This window comes from Acomys minous (genome assembly GCF_964271855.1).
Source record: "Acomys minous genome assembly, chromosome: 8".
In the NCBI taxonomy this organism is placed as follows: domain Eukaryota; kingdom Metazoa; phylum Chordata; class Mammalia; order Rodentia; family Muridae; genus Acomys; species Acomys minous.
In genome coordinates this window covers 14092324-14105414 of record NC_140489.1, presented here as the reverse complement: position 1 = coordinate 14105414, position 13091 = coordinate 14092324, and the positions used below count along the sequence as shown (strand labels likewise).

At 47.9% G+C, this 13091-nt stretch overlaps 1 protein-coding gene across 2 annotated transcripts in view; it reads left to right on the top strand.

Annotated features, from left to right (window-relative positions):
- The window catches only part of AK7 (adenylate kinase 7), a 67505-nt gene that overhangs the window by 2526 nt on the left and 51888 nt on the right, over positions 1–13091 (top strand). For both annotated transcript variants that reach the window (XM_084792813.1, XM_084792812.1), the window contains exons 2-4: positions 772–960; positions 3514–3622; positions 7970–8064. In XM_084792813.1, the coding sequence (XP_084648939.1) occupies positions 772–960; positions 3514–3622; positions 7970–8064 (393 nt within the window). The remainder of the gene's footprint in view (positions 1–771; positions 961–3513; positions 3623–7969; positions 8065–13091) is intronic.

Here is a 13091-nt window from a genome sequence, read left to right as displayed (position 1 = left end):
GCACCGCCTATAATCCCAGCACTCTGGAGGCAGACGCAGGCAGATCTCTGTGAGTTCCGGGCCAACCAGGTCTACAAAGCCAGTCCTGGACAGCCAAGGCTACACAGAGGAACCTTGTCTCAGAAAAACAAAAACAAACAAACAAGTAAATATATCTGAGTTGCCACCATTTTTCTATTTTATTATTCAGTAACAGTGGCCACTGACCCCATGTGGTCACTGAACAGCTCAACATGGCTAGTACCAAAAAGAAACACTGTCAGCAAGGATGCCTATTGAATTCCAGAGACCAGCATTTGACAAAAAGAAGACCGCAGTGCCGCAATGCCAGCATTCAAAAGCTGAAGCTAGCCTGGGCTACGTAGGGAGACACTGCCTATGAAAAAAGTAGGGCATAAAATATCTCATCAGCTGTTTTGTTTATTTTGGTTTTTCGAGACAGAGTTCCTCTGTATAGCCCTGGCTGTCCTAGAACTCACTTTGTAGGCCAAGTTGGCCTCAAACTCAAATATGTGTTTGCCTCTGCCTCCCAGGTGCTGGGATTAAAGGCGTGCGTGACCGAGCCTGGCATTCTCATCCATTTTCATAAAGGCTGGAAAATATCTCAGTGGTAGAGCACATGCTTGGCATATGTGAAGCTCTGTGTTTAATACATACTATACCATAACAATGCTAAATAAGGCTTTGGGATTATAGGTGTGCACCACCGTGCTGGCCTCTCCCCTCGCTGCAAAACTCTGCTTAGCGCTGGACACTTCCGTTCTCTTGCAGTTCCTAGCTAACTGTGTCGCAGGGGCTTCACTGGAAGAAATTGCAGAAGAGGAAGAAGAAGAAGATGAGCCAAAGTCGGCAGCCCCAGAGGCTCCCTCCACGAAGGTGAAGGAAGGCACGTTCCAGATCGTGGGCACCTTAGCCAAGCCAGAAAGCGTCAGGCCGGACTTCGCTGTGGAGACCTATTCAGTAAGCCCCCCGTGGCTTTCCCTACGACTTGACAAAGGCAGAAGCCCTTTGATGCCAGCCCCTCGGCGGTCTGTTTCCAGTTTCTGCCATCTCTGCCATGTGTTCTAACCTCAGGCTACATGACAGGACATGGGGAATATATATTTTTTAAATATTTGCATTTCGTCTTTTTGCACGGGTACAGGCATGTGCATGCCACAGTACACAGGCAGAAATCCGAGGAGGGAGTCTTGGCCTTGCATTGACACAGGGTCTCGCTGTTGGATTTTGCCGCCCACGCCAGACTAGCTGACCTGTGAGCCCCTAGGGATTCGTCTGTCTCCACCTCCCACCTCTCCATACGACTGCGTACATCTCTATGCATCCAGTTTAACCTGGGTGCTGGGGATGCCAACTCAGGCCCTCATGATTGTGCCCAAACACTTTCCTCACTAGGCCATCTCCCCAGCCCAGGACATATCTTTGTCCTGGGACAGGGAACACCACAGTGTCTCCACTTTAAATTGGGGGCCAAAGCAAAGAATTTAAATGAGGTATTCTTTGGAAGAAATTCATCTGGTCTTGACTTCCAAATGCATACAAATCTCTTTATGGATGCCATATGCATGTGCCTTCCAGGGAAAAGGAATAGTGTGGGGGTGATGAACTCGTGGGGACTCGAATGCCTTGCGTCTCTCTGCCTATTGGGCAGCCGTGCCACCTTCACCTGACTGATTGGACCCTGTCCTCACTAGGAGACAGCTTTATACCCCAGAAGAGGTGCCTTTCTCTCCCAGGCTAACCTCTCTGCCTACCTGAACCTCCACTCTCTAAACCCACTATAGAGCTCTGTGTACCCCGTGACCTGTTCATGCCTGAAGACTGAACTCATTAACATATTATGCTGGTGTGCCCAGCCCATTTCTGGGCTGGGCTGGTGGCTCTGGGTTCTCTAAGAAAACAGACTGAGCAAGCCATGGGGAGCAAGGCAGTAAGCAGCACCCCTCCGAGGCCTCTGCTTCAGCTCCTGCCTCCAGGTTCCTGTCCTGTTTGAGTTCCTGTCCTGACTTCTTTCAGTGATGGACTACAATATAGAAGTGTAAGCCACATAAACCCTTTCCTCCCCAACTTGTTTATCGTCATGATGTTTCATCACAGCAGTAAAAACCCGGAATAGCCAAGAAGGGACTTGATACCCTATGAGCATATACAGGGGGTAGAAGTCCCCCTCAGTCACAGTCATAGGGGAGGGGAGTAAGGGGAAAATGGGAGGGAGGGAGGAATGGGAGGATACAAGGGATGGGATAACCATTGAAATGTAATATGAATAAATTAATTAAAAATTTCAAAAAAAAAAAAAACGGAACTAGGAGGCTGGAGAGATGGCTCAGAGGTTAAGAGCACTGGATGTTCTTCCAAAGGTCCTGAGTTCAATTCCCAGCAACCACATGGTGGCTCACGTCGGTAATGAGATCTAGTGCCCTCTTCTAGCATGCAGGCACACATACGGGCAAAATAGTGTACAAATAAATAAATAGCTTTTAAAAAACATAAAACATTGAAACCGTTTTTTTTTTTAAATAAAAACTCACTAGGAGGTGATGGTACACTCCTTTCATCCCAGCACTTGGGAGACAGAGGCAGGTGGATCTCTGTGAGTTCGAGGCCAGCCTGGTCTACAAAGCAAGTCCAGGACAGCCCAAGGCTACACAGAGAAACCCACCACGCCCGGCTTGATATCAGCCTCTCAAAGGGTCTTTTTCTGGCATGGATGTACAGAGGGGGAGCACGTAGTGGGAACACAAGGTGAGCATCAAAGTAGAGATGCGAGCTGTGCCTCTACAATGCTGCACCACAGCATTCCCATCACTCCCCGGGAGCTAAAGGACAGGGAGGGAATTGATTCTTGCCTCTAGGAGGCGCCAACCTTGCTTGGTACACCTTGGCTTTTGACTTCAGCCTCCAGGTGTGGTGGGAATGCATTTCTGTTAAGACACTCAGTGTCTTGCACTTTGTTATAGTCACCCAAGCGAGTGAGTGTAGGTGAGTACTAAAGGACGTGAGAAGGGCTGGAGACACGTGGACGCATGCATGCCTGTATGTGGAAACTGGAAGGCAGTGCTGCGTGGCTTCCTCAGGACCACTGTCTTCCTCCTCTGAGTCAGTCTGTCGTCTCTCATTGGCCCGCTGCTCACCCAGGGATACCCAGGGATCTTCCCACCATCGTCAAGGCCAGCGTTGCATTTTAATGTAACCTCTGGGCACTGAATCCAGGTCTGCTTTCACACTTTCAAAGCAAATGCTTTACGGACTGAACCATCTCCCTGGTCCCCATCTTTTGCAGTTTTTCAAATCACCCATTCCGGGCTGTTTTCAGCCTGTTACTTGTGAACTACACATGAGAGCCTCGATTTCATCTTAATAGAAATGCATCTGCAAATACTCTCTATGGGGGTCTCCCCGGGGCGGGGTGGGAGGTGGGCAGATCTAACGCGGAGGCGGTCAGTCCATCCAGGCGTCTGGGTTTCCTGGTCGACTCGTTGCTGCAAATGGACTGTTGCTTTTCTTTTCAAGGCCATCTCCAGAGAAGACCTCCTCGCGCGTTTGCTGGAGTGCGATGTTGTCATCTATAACATCACGGAGAACGGACAGCAAGCAGAGGAAGCCATATGGGCAGCGTCCGGTCAGTGAGCTATAGGGAACTGCTAAGGATGGAAGGTGCTCGTCCCTGAGCTGCGTCCCCACACCCCGTTCACTCTTTATAATCACAAGGCATAGTACTGGTTACGAACAGCCACCGTGAGAGTCCCAGAAGAACTTGGTCTGCGAAGTAGCTAAAGTTTGAAATGTGTGCTAATGAACGCCCAGGGGTCTTGTGGTGTTTCCGCTTTGTTTTGTTTGCGGTTGCTTTGTTTGGTGCTTGTCTTTTGAGGCAGGGTCTTCCTGGGTAGCTCAGTGTCTCTTCTACTGCTGTGATAAAATGCCATGGCGAAAGCAGCTTAACGGTGACAGGGTTCATTCTTGTTCAGGGTACAGCTGTCATGGTAGTCGGACAGGCAGGTTGATAGGAGCTTAACCACTGGGCCATCACTCCTGCCCTTCTGGCTTCTTCCCGCTGCATGAGAATGGTGCACATATATACATGCAGCAAAACACTTGCACACAGATACACACACACACACACACACACACACACACACACACACACACGAATGACAGTGGACTACATGAGGGAAGATACTCAAGGGCTCTAATTGTCACTGGGGCTTTCTTTTATAGGGTTCAAGAGGAGGAGTTTGGTTACTAAGGGGCATAGTAAGGTTGCTTCTTCTTCTTCTTCTTTTTTTTTTTAAGATTTGTTTATTTATTATGTATACAGTGCTCTGCCTGCCTGCACACCTGCAGGCCAGAAGGGCATTAGATCTCATTATAGATGGTTGTGAGCCCCCATGTGGGTGCTGGGAATTGAACTCAGGACCTCTGGAAGAGCAGACAGTCCTCTTAACCTCTGAGCCATCTCTCCTGCCCTGCTTCCTTATTTTGATGGACAGATTTAAGTTATGTAACTCAGTGTGAGTGTCCCCTCCCATGATGCAGTTGATTTTAATCATATACATCCCTGATTACGCATAGGCACGAGATGGTAAATAAGGAATTTTCTCTAAAAGGTCACTGTGATAGTCAAGCAGTGGTGGTATGTGGCTTTAATCCCAGCACTCAGGAGGCAGAGGCAGGCAGATTTCTGAGTTCAAGATCAGCCTTGTTTACAGAGTGAGTTCCAGGTCAGCCAGGACTAAACAGTGAAACCCTGTCTCAAAAAACAAAACAAAACAAAAAATTAATTAATTAATTAATTAGAAGGTCACTCTGAGAACAGTTTGCTTCATTGCACTTGAACTCAGACTCAGCTCAGAGGCTAGGGAGATGGCTCGGCCACTAAAGGTGCTTGCCACCCACCCAGCCTGACAACTAGTATTTGCGCCCCCCACCCCCCACCCCCTGGCTCACACAGGCTTTCCTCTGCCCTCTACACCTGTGCTGGAGCAAAAATATTATTTTCATTTTTTCAAAGTTTCTACCTAGTTCTGCCCATTTTTTCATTTCAGAAAGAATCTGGGACACATTTATTTTATTTTATTTTATTTTATTTTATTTTTATTTTTGGTTTTTTCAAGACAGGATTTCTTTGTATAGCTTTGGCTGTTCTGGACTCATTTTGTAGACCAGGCTGGCCTTGAACTCCCATCGATCTGCTGCCTCTGTCTCCTGAGTGCCGGGACTAAAGTCATGAGCCACCACATCTGGCTTAAATGTGTATTTTTAAAAAAGATTTATTTACTCATTATTATGTATACGGTGCTCTGCCTACAAGTACACCTATAGGCCAGAAGAGGGCATCAGATCACATTATAAGTGAGCATGTGGTTGCTGGGAATTGAACTCAGGACCTCTGGAAGAGCAGGCAGCGCTCTTAACCACTGAGCCATCTCTCCAGCCCTTAAGTGTGTATTCTTAAGGGAAAAAAGTTGTAGTATGTATGGAGTGTGTGTGAGTGCATGTGTGTGTGTGTGTGTGTGTGCGTGTGTGTGTGTGTGTGTGCGCGTGCATGCGCGCGTGCAGAAGAGGGCATCATATCCCCCAGAATTGGAGTAATAAGCAGTTGGGAGCCACTGACGTGGGCACAATGGGAACTGAATTCAGGTCTTCACCAAGATCAGCACATGTTCTTAACCAGCTGCTGAGCTATGGCTCCAGCCCCTGGATGTGTAACTTTAAACCAGATGTGATTCTCAGGATGCTGCAGTTGGAGGGTTGAGATCCTGAAAGCAAGCTGCCTACTGCCTACATAAAAAAAAACTGTTTAAAAAACAAAACAAAACAAGGAAGGAAGGAAAGGGATGGAAAAGGAAGAAAAGAAGAAGAAGGATAGAAAAGAAAGAAGGACCACAGGGCTGCAGATGTGGCTCAGATAAGCACTCATCTATCAGGGTCAGTGCCCAGCATTAGATAAACCAGGTATGAGGTTGCACACCCATACACACCCATGTACACTTGAGTGCAGACAGAATCAAAAGTTCAAGGTCTCCCTTTGCTAAGTAGCTAGTTGGAGGCCAGACTAGAGGACAGGGAAAGAAAGAAAAAAGAGAAACAATCCTCCATGATACATATTACTTTTTACTAACTCTTCATTATTTTGGAATGTTGTAGAATTCTTCTACCTCACCTTTCATGGACACTGTGAAAGCAAAACAAGATGGCCTGGGAGAAAGAGATGAACTCCTGGCAGCGAGGGAGAAATATTTGCAGACAAGGAGTGTGGCTACTGGGTGGGGCAGGCAGGCAGAAAGTGTTCAACCTATTATAAGTGTCACACATTTTTTAAAGGTGACCCAGTTAGAGCCCTAGAAGTGTGACACATATTCTCAAAACAGGCCAGAGGGAAACACAGCAGAGAGGAAAAGCTCAAAGAGCAAAATTAAACAGAAGAGACCATTTCTTTTTTTTTTTTAATTAATTAATTTATTTTATTTGCATTGATGTTTTGCCTAAATGTCTGTGAGAGGGTGGCGGATCCTCTGGAACTGGAGCAACAGTTTTGAGCCACCATGTGGGTGCTGGGAATTGAACTCCGAGGCCTCTGGAAGAGCAGCCAACGCTCTCAACCGCAGAGCCATCTCTCCAGCCATGACAATTTCTTTACTAGAATTGAAAACAAGCAAACCATCAAAGTCACATTTGAAGTTGGGATCAGAAGTGCATGGCATCGTGTCCGTAGGCTTTGTGCAGCTGTGCATGGCATCGTGTCCGTAGGCTTTGTGCAGCTGTGCATGACATGGTGTCTTTGGCTTTGTGCAGCTGTGCATGGCATGGTGTCCTTAGGCTTTGTGCAGCTGTGCATGGCATGGTGTCCTTAGGCTTTGTGCAGCTGTACATGGCATGGTGTCTGTAGGCTTTGTGCAGCTGTGCATGGCATGGTGTCTTTGGCTTTGTGCAGCTGTGCATGGCATGATGTCCTTAGGCTTTGTGCAGCTGTGCATGGCATGGTGTCCGTAGGCTTTGTGCAGCTGTGCATGGCATCGTGTCTTTGGCTTTGTGCAGCTGTGCATGGCATGGTGTCCTTAGGCATTGTGCACCTGTGCATGGCATGGTGTCTTTGGCTTTGTGCAGCTGTGCATGGCATGGTGTCTTTGGCTTTGTGCAGCTGTGCATGACATGGTGTCTTTGGCTTTGTGCAGCTGTGCATGACATGGTGTCTTTGGCTTTGTGCAGCTATGCATGGCATGGTGTCTTTGGCTTTGTGCAGCTGTGCTTTCCCATCTTAGGCTGAGTGTCTGCATTTTCCCAGAGTACACCATGCTGTGGTGTGTAAGTGTGTAAGGAATCACCTAACAAGACTGAAATGTCCCTGATGCTCAGAGCTCCAGGGCCCTCTGACCTCACTCTGTGCCTCTGCACAACAGCAAGACTATTTCAGGACAACCTTAAGCCCTGACTCTGGGAGGCTTGGCACGGCCTGTGACAGAGTCCTCTGTTGGCGACATGCTCGCTGTCTTCTGTGTGTGTGTGCTCTACACACTCATCACATCTTGTTCATAACCTGCATTTCCACTCCACCTACGCGCTCTACCACAGCCACCAAAGCAGAGCCCTGCTCCCTCCCCAAGCTGGCTGCAAAGCCTAAATTACTTCCATACCTGAAGGCTAAGCTAGGTGGCAATGCCTTCCTCAAAACCCCAAGAAGGCCGTTACCTCCTGTTGTGCTGCATCTTGCAGAGGTCCCCACTCTCGTTTTGGGCAGCTCACAACTACCTGTAAGTCCAGCTCCAGGGAGATGTGACACCTCTCAGGTCTACTGGCACCTGCAGTCACATGACTATACCCACACCCAAGGCACCCACATGCACACACATTAAAAAAAAAAAAGAATCAAATGGCTTACTTATTCTAAGCATATATATAAAGCAAAAAAGGCTCTTACATAGATTCAAATGACTACTTTGTTTGTTTGTTTGTTTGTTTGGCCCCACAGCACTGCACGAAGAAGCCAGCCACTTTGAAAAGCGAAAGATATTTATTTTGTTGTCGACAGTGATGACGTGGGCGAGATCCAAACCCCTGGACCCTGTGAGTGGAATTCGAGTCTTTCTTCACAGTGAGCTGTGAACCCCACCCCATCTCAAGTGTTCGAGTTTGTCAGCTCTAACCACATGCAAACTATTTCCCATGCCACCAAGGCTTGGTGAAGGTTTTTGTGTGTTGTTTTGTTTTGTTTCCTGAGACAGCCAGGTTGGCCTCAAACTCACTATATAGCCAGGGGCGGCTATAACTTCAGATCTTTCTGTCTCTATACCCCGCGACCTGGGATTGCAGGCATTCATGGCCATACTCGGGTTTTATGTGGTGCTAATGACCAAACTCGGGACCACTGAGCTACATTCCCAGCTACAGCCACCAGGAATTTTAAAATGCCGCCTAACAGATGATGCCACTACATGACAATGGCCAAGGCCTGGCCACATGTATGACATGGGTCCCAGAAGGTGATTTCATTGGTTATTTTTCCATTGCTCTGACAGCATATCTGACAAAAGCAGGTTGAGCAAGGTTTGGTTGGTTGGTTTTGAGACAGAGTCTCACTATGTACCCTGGCTGGCCTGGAACTGCTATGTAGATCAATCTGGGAAATTTACAGAGATCTATGCCAGGTGTGGTGGTGCCTGCCTTTAAGCCCAGCACTCGGGAGGCAGAGGCAAGTGGATCTCTGTGATTTTGAGGGGGCAGCCTGGTCTACAAAGTGAGTCGAGGACAGCCAGGGCTACACAGAGAAACCCTGTCTAAAAAAACCGAAAACAAACAAGCAAACAAACAAAAACAAAAAATGAAAAAAACAAACCAAAACAAAACCAAAAACCAAACAAACAAAAACTGACAGAGATCTGTCTGCCTCTGCTTCCCTAGTGCTGGGATTAGGGGTGTGTGCCCGCACACCTGGCAGGAGGAATAGACTTATCCTGCCTCACTGAAGGGATATGGGTCAGTGTGGAGGAGAAGGCGTGGCAGTGAGAGGCAGCAGGTCACATTGTGCCTGCCATCAGGACGCAGAGAGAGACGAATGCTGGTGCCCAGCTGACTTTCTCCTTTCACTCTCATGCAGTCTGGGACCCCAGGCTGGTGGCTCCTCCCTCCTCAGGTAGTTCTTTGGAAATGTTCTCATAGACACACCCCACAGGGACTCTCCTAGAGGAAGATGGACCTTCACAGCTCTAATGGAGCTGAAGTTCTTGGTGCCTGATTACCCCTTGGCCCTCCTGAAGTCACAGCGCAGTGCATTCCCCAAGTGTCTGCATGACACTGGTGGAAGTCAGACCACTGAGAGCACAACACAGCATATGACAAGGTGGCACACATGCCCACCAGTCACAGCTACTACATCTTGACCAGAAGAGTGCCTCCTTCCAGCAGGGCTGCTTCTCGGTTGTCATTTGCTGCTATTCCATCCACCCATCTATCCACCCATCCATCCATCCATCTATCCATCCACCCACCAGTCCATCCACCATCCATCCATCCATCCATCCATCCATCCATCATCCACCCATCCATCCATCTACCCACCCACCCACCCATCTATCCATCCATCCATCCATCCATCATCCATCCGTCCACCCATCCATCTATCCATCCACCCACCCATCCATCCATCATCCATCCATCTACCCACCCACCCATCCATCCATCCACCCACCCATCCATCATCCATCCATCTACTCACCCACCCATCCATCCATCCACCCACCCATTCATCCATTCACCCACTCATCCATCATCCATCCATCTACCCACCCACCCATCCATCCATCCACCCACCCATCCATCCATCCACCCACCCATCTATCCATCCATCCATCCATCATCCATCTATCTACTCACCCACCCACCCACCCATCCATCATCCATCCATCCATCTACCCACCCACCCATCTATCCATCTATCCATCATCCATTCTTCCATCATCCATCCATCTACTCACCCACCCACCCATCCATCCATCCACCCACCCACCCATCCATCCATCCACCCACCCATCCATCCATCCATCCATCCCATCTATTTATCTACCACTTTTGTCAGCTAATGCTCTTAATTCATCATCCAAAGTATATCACCAGCCCATCTAGTTCTTGTATCCAAGGCAACTTTCTAGCTCCAGGCTCAGCTGTCAGCTTCCTCAACTATGAAAATTACAGGATGGCTATTGCCTGCTGTGGACGCCATCTAGGGGGTGCAGGAATGGGTTTATCTTCTCTGCGAATCAAAGCATTACAGGGGAGGAAGGAAGTATTGCTGGAAATCTCAGGGAGTCCCAACAGAGCCGTCATATGACACCTGGGAAATGGGATTCCCTGTGGGAATGTGTTAATAAAAGAACTTCTGAGCAGACAGAGAGAGACACATGAGGACAGTGTTTTAGTTTAAAATGGAAACGCTAGGGCAGGCCAACCGTAAGCCTCATAGTGGCCAGGAAGGGAGGAGGAGAGTGGTAAAGAAAAGGAACAAAGCTGGGTGGCTTGAGGTGAGTCCTCATGGAGGGCAGCTGCCTGCTGGCAGGCACCTAGTGTGGGGGGGAGGGGGGAGGGCAGGGTGGGGTAGGGCTTTAGGAACTCGGTTATGGAAGCCTAAGCTATGGCTGGAGAGCTTAGGAAGCATCCTTAGGCTCTGGCCAGTGTCTGAAAGAAGAGAAGAAAAAACATAATCAGGCAGCCCCAGCCAAACCACAGGGCGGCCTGGGCCCCGGGGACTGCACTAGAGGGCAGGGATGCTGGAAAGGAAAAGCACGTTATCTTAGGAGAACCCACCTTCCTAAGGGTCCTTGACCTGCCCCATTGGATTAACTCTTAAGGAAGTGTGCTGGCTACTCTTAAGTTAACATAACACACAAACTAAAGTTTAGGATTCTGCTTCAGTCTGCCTACCTGTGATGTCATTGCCTACCTGCCACAGGGGTGTGGCCCTGCCCAGGGCTATTATAAAAGGACAGACCCTCCCAATGGCACTGTTCATTCCCTCTCTCTCTCTCCCTCTCTCCCTCTCTCTCTCTCTCTCTCTCTCTCTCTCTCTCTCTCTCTCTCTCTCTCCCCTCTCCTCTCTTCCTCTCTCTCCCTATCTCTGTCTTTTTGTCTGTCTGTCTGTCTCTCTCTGGGATGCCCCTCCCCTTTTCCTTCACTCATCCCCCGTACTCATTTAATAAACTCCTCATCTAATATCATACCTGTCACCTGGCATCTTATTTCTTATTCTGTAGTATCTTATATCTTATTATTAAACATAAAAGAGGGAACCTCAATTGAGAAGATGCTTCCTAAGCTCCAACTGTAGGGCATTGTCCTAATTAGTGATATTAATTAGTGATGTCCCCCATCAAGAGGAGGGCCCATTTATATCTGCATGTCACACAATTTTCACATTGTTAATTTTATTTATCTGTTTTTTAAAATATTTATTTATTACATATACAGTGCTCTGACTGCAGGTACATCTGCAGGCCAGAGGAGGGCATGAGATCACATTATAGAAGGTTGTGAGCCATCATGTGGTTGCTGGAAATTGAACTCAGGACCTTTGGAAGAGCAGTCAGTGGTCTTAACTGCTGAGCCATCTCTCCAGCCCCTTGTTTTTTGTTTTTTGTTTTTTGAGACAGGTTTCTCTGTGTAGTCCTGGCTGTCCTGGACTCACTTTGTAGACCAGGCTGGCCTCGAACTCACAGAGATGTGCCTGCTTCGGCTTCCTGAGGGCTGGGATTAAAGGCATGCGCCACCATGCCAGGTGTAGTTTTGGTTTTTCTAGATAGGGTTTCTCTGTATAGCCATGGCTGTCTTAGAACTCAGTCTGTTGGGCTGGAGAGATGGCTCAGAGGTTAAGAACACTGCCTGCTCTTCTAGAGGTCCTGAATTCAATTCCCCAGCAACCACATGGTGTCTCACAACCATCTATAATGTAATCTGATACCCTCTTCTGCAGATAAAGCACTCATATGCAATAAATAAATCTTTAAAAAAAAAAAAAAGAACTCAGTCTGTAGACCAGGCTGGCCCATAACTCAGATCTGCCTGCTGGCCTTAAAGGTGTGCGCCACCATGCCTGATGCATTTTGTTTTGTTTTATTTTGTTTTCTAGTTCCTGAATGCCCTCAATGATTCCACCTTCTATTGATTGTACTATATATTATTTTTTCCTGGTTTGAGATCAGGTATCACTGTTTAGCCCTTGCTGGCCTGGAACTCACAGAGATCTGTCTGCCTCTGTCTCCTGAGTGCTGAGATGAAGGCATGTGTCACCACTTCCTGTCCGTGTCTCTGGTAATAATTTGTTTCTTGTCTGGAGTGAGTGCCCTTCTCAGTTTACAGTCTCAGCACAGTTGAGGTTTCACACAATCTGGTTCCTGCAGCCACAGAAAGAAGAAGAAGTCTATGGCTTCCAGGAACAGATTTGTAAATAATCTCAAAGCAGGTAGTCTTACATTGGTTAGTATAAACTGGGTGTGGCGGTCCATACCTATAGTCCCAGGACCGAGGAGGTATAGGAGAAAGACCAAATCCATGATTTCCCGAGGAAGCTGGACACTAGCCAGGTCCATATACTGGGGACTGCCAGAGAATGATGCTGAATTATTTTGTCAGGTGCTCATAAAGGCTGAACCCACAAGGCACTTAGCCATCTTCGCATCAGACAAGCTTGTCTCCTGTGCAGCTGGGGCAACCAACCTTGTTTACAGAATTGAAAACAGATGGCTTGTTATTTTACATGAAGACATCTCTCAGCTGTTCCAGGAAATTGTCTGTCCTTGGGCAAGTGGGGCTTACGGTTAACTTTAGCTTTTACAGAGGCAGGGGGATCAGAAGTCAGGGTCAACTCCTTTTGGGTACTTATCAAATGCAAGGCCTGCCGGGGCAACTTGATAACCTATGTCAAAACACAAAACAAACCAACAAAAGGCCTCCAATTTTGTTAGTAAGCACAGAGCTTCAGTTGGGCCTTGCTTCAGCTAGCAGCCTTTCTAACATTCCATACGCAGCTGTAACCAGTGGAAAGACTGGTTTCTGGGTAGTGTCCCAAAGCTAGATCACAGCTGTCACCCAGAACCTAGACCCTC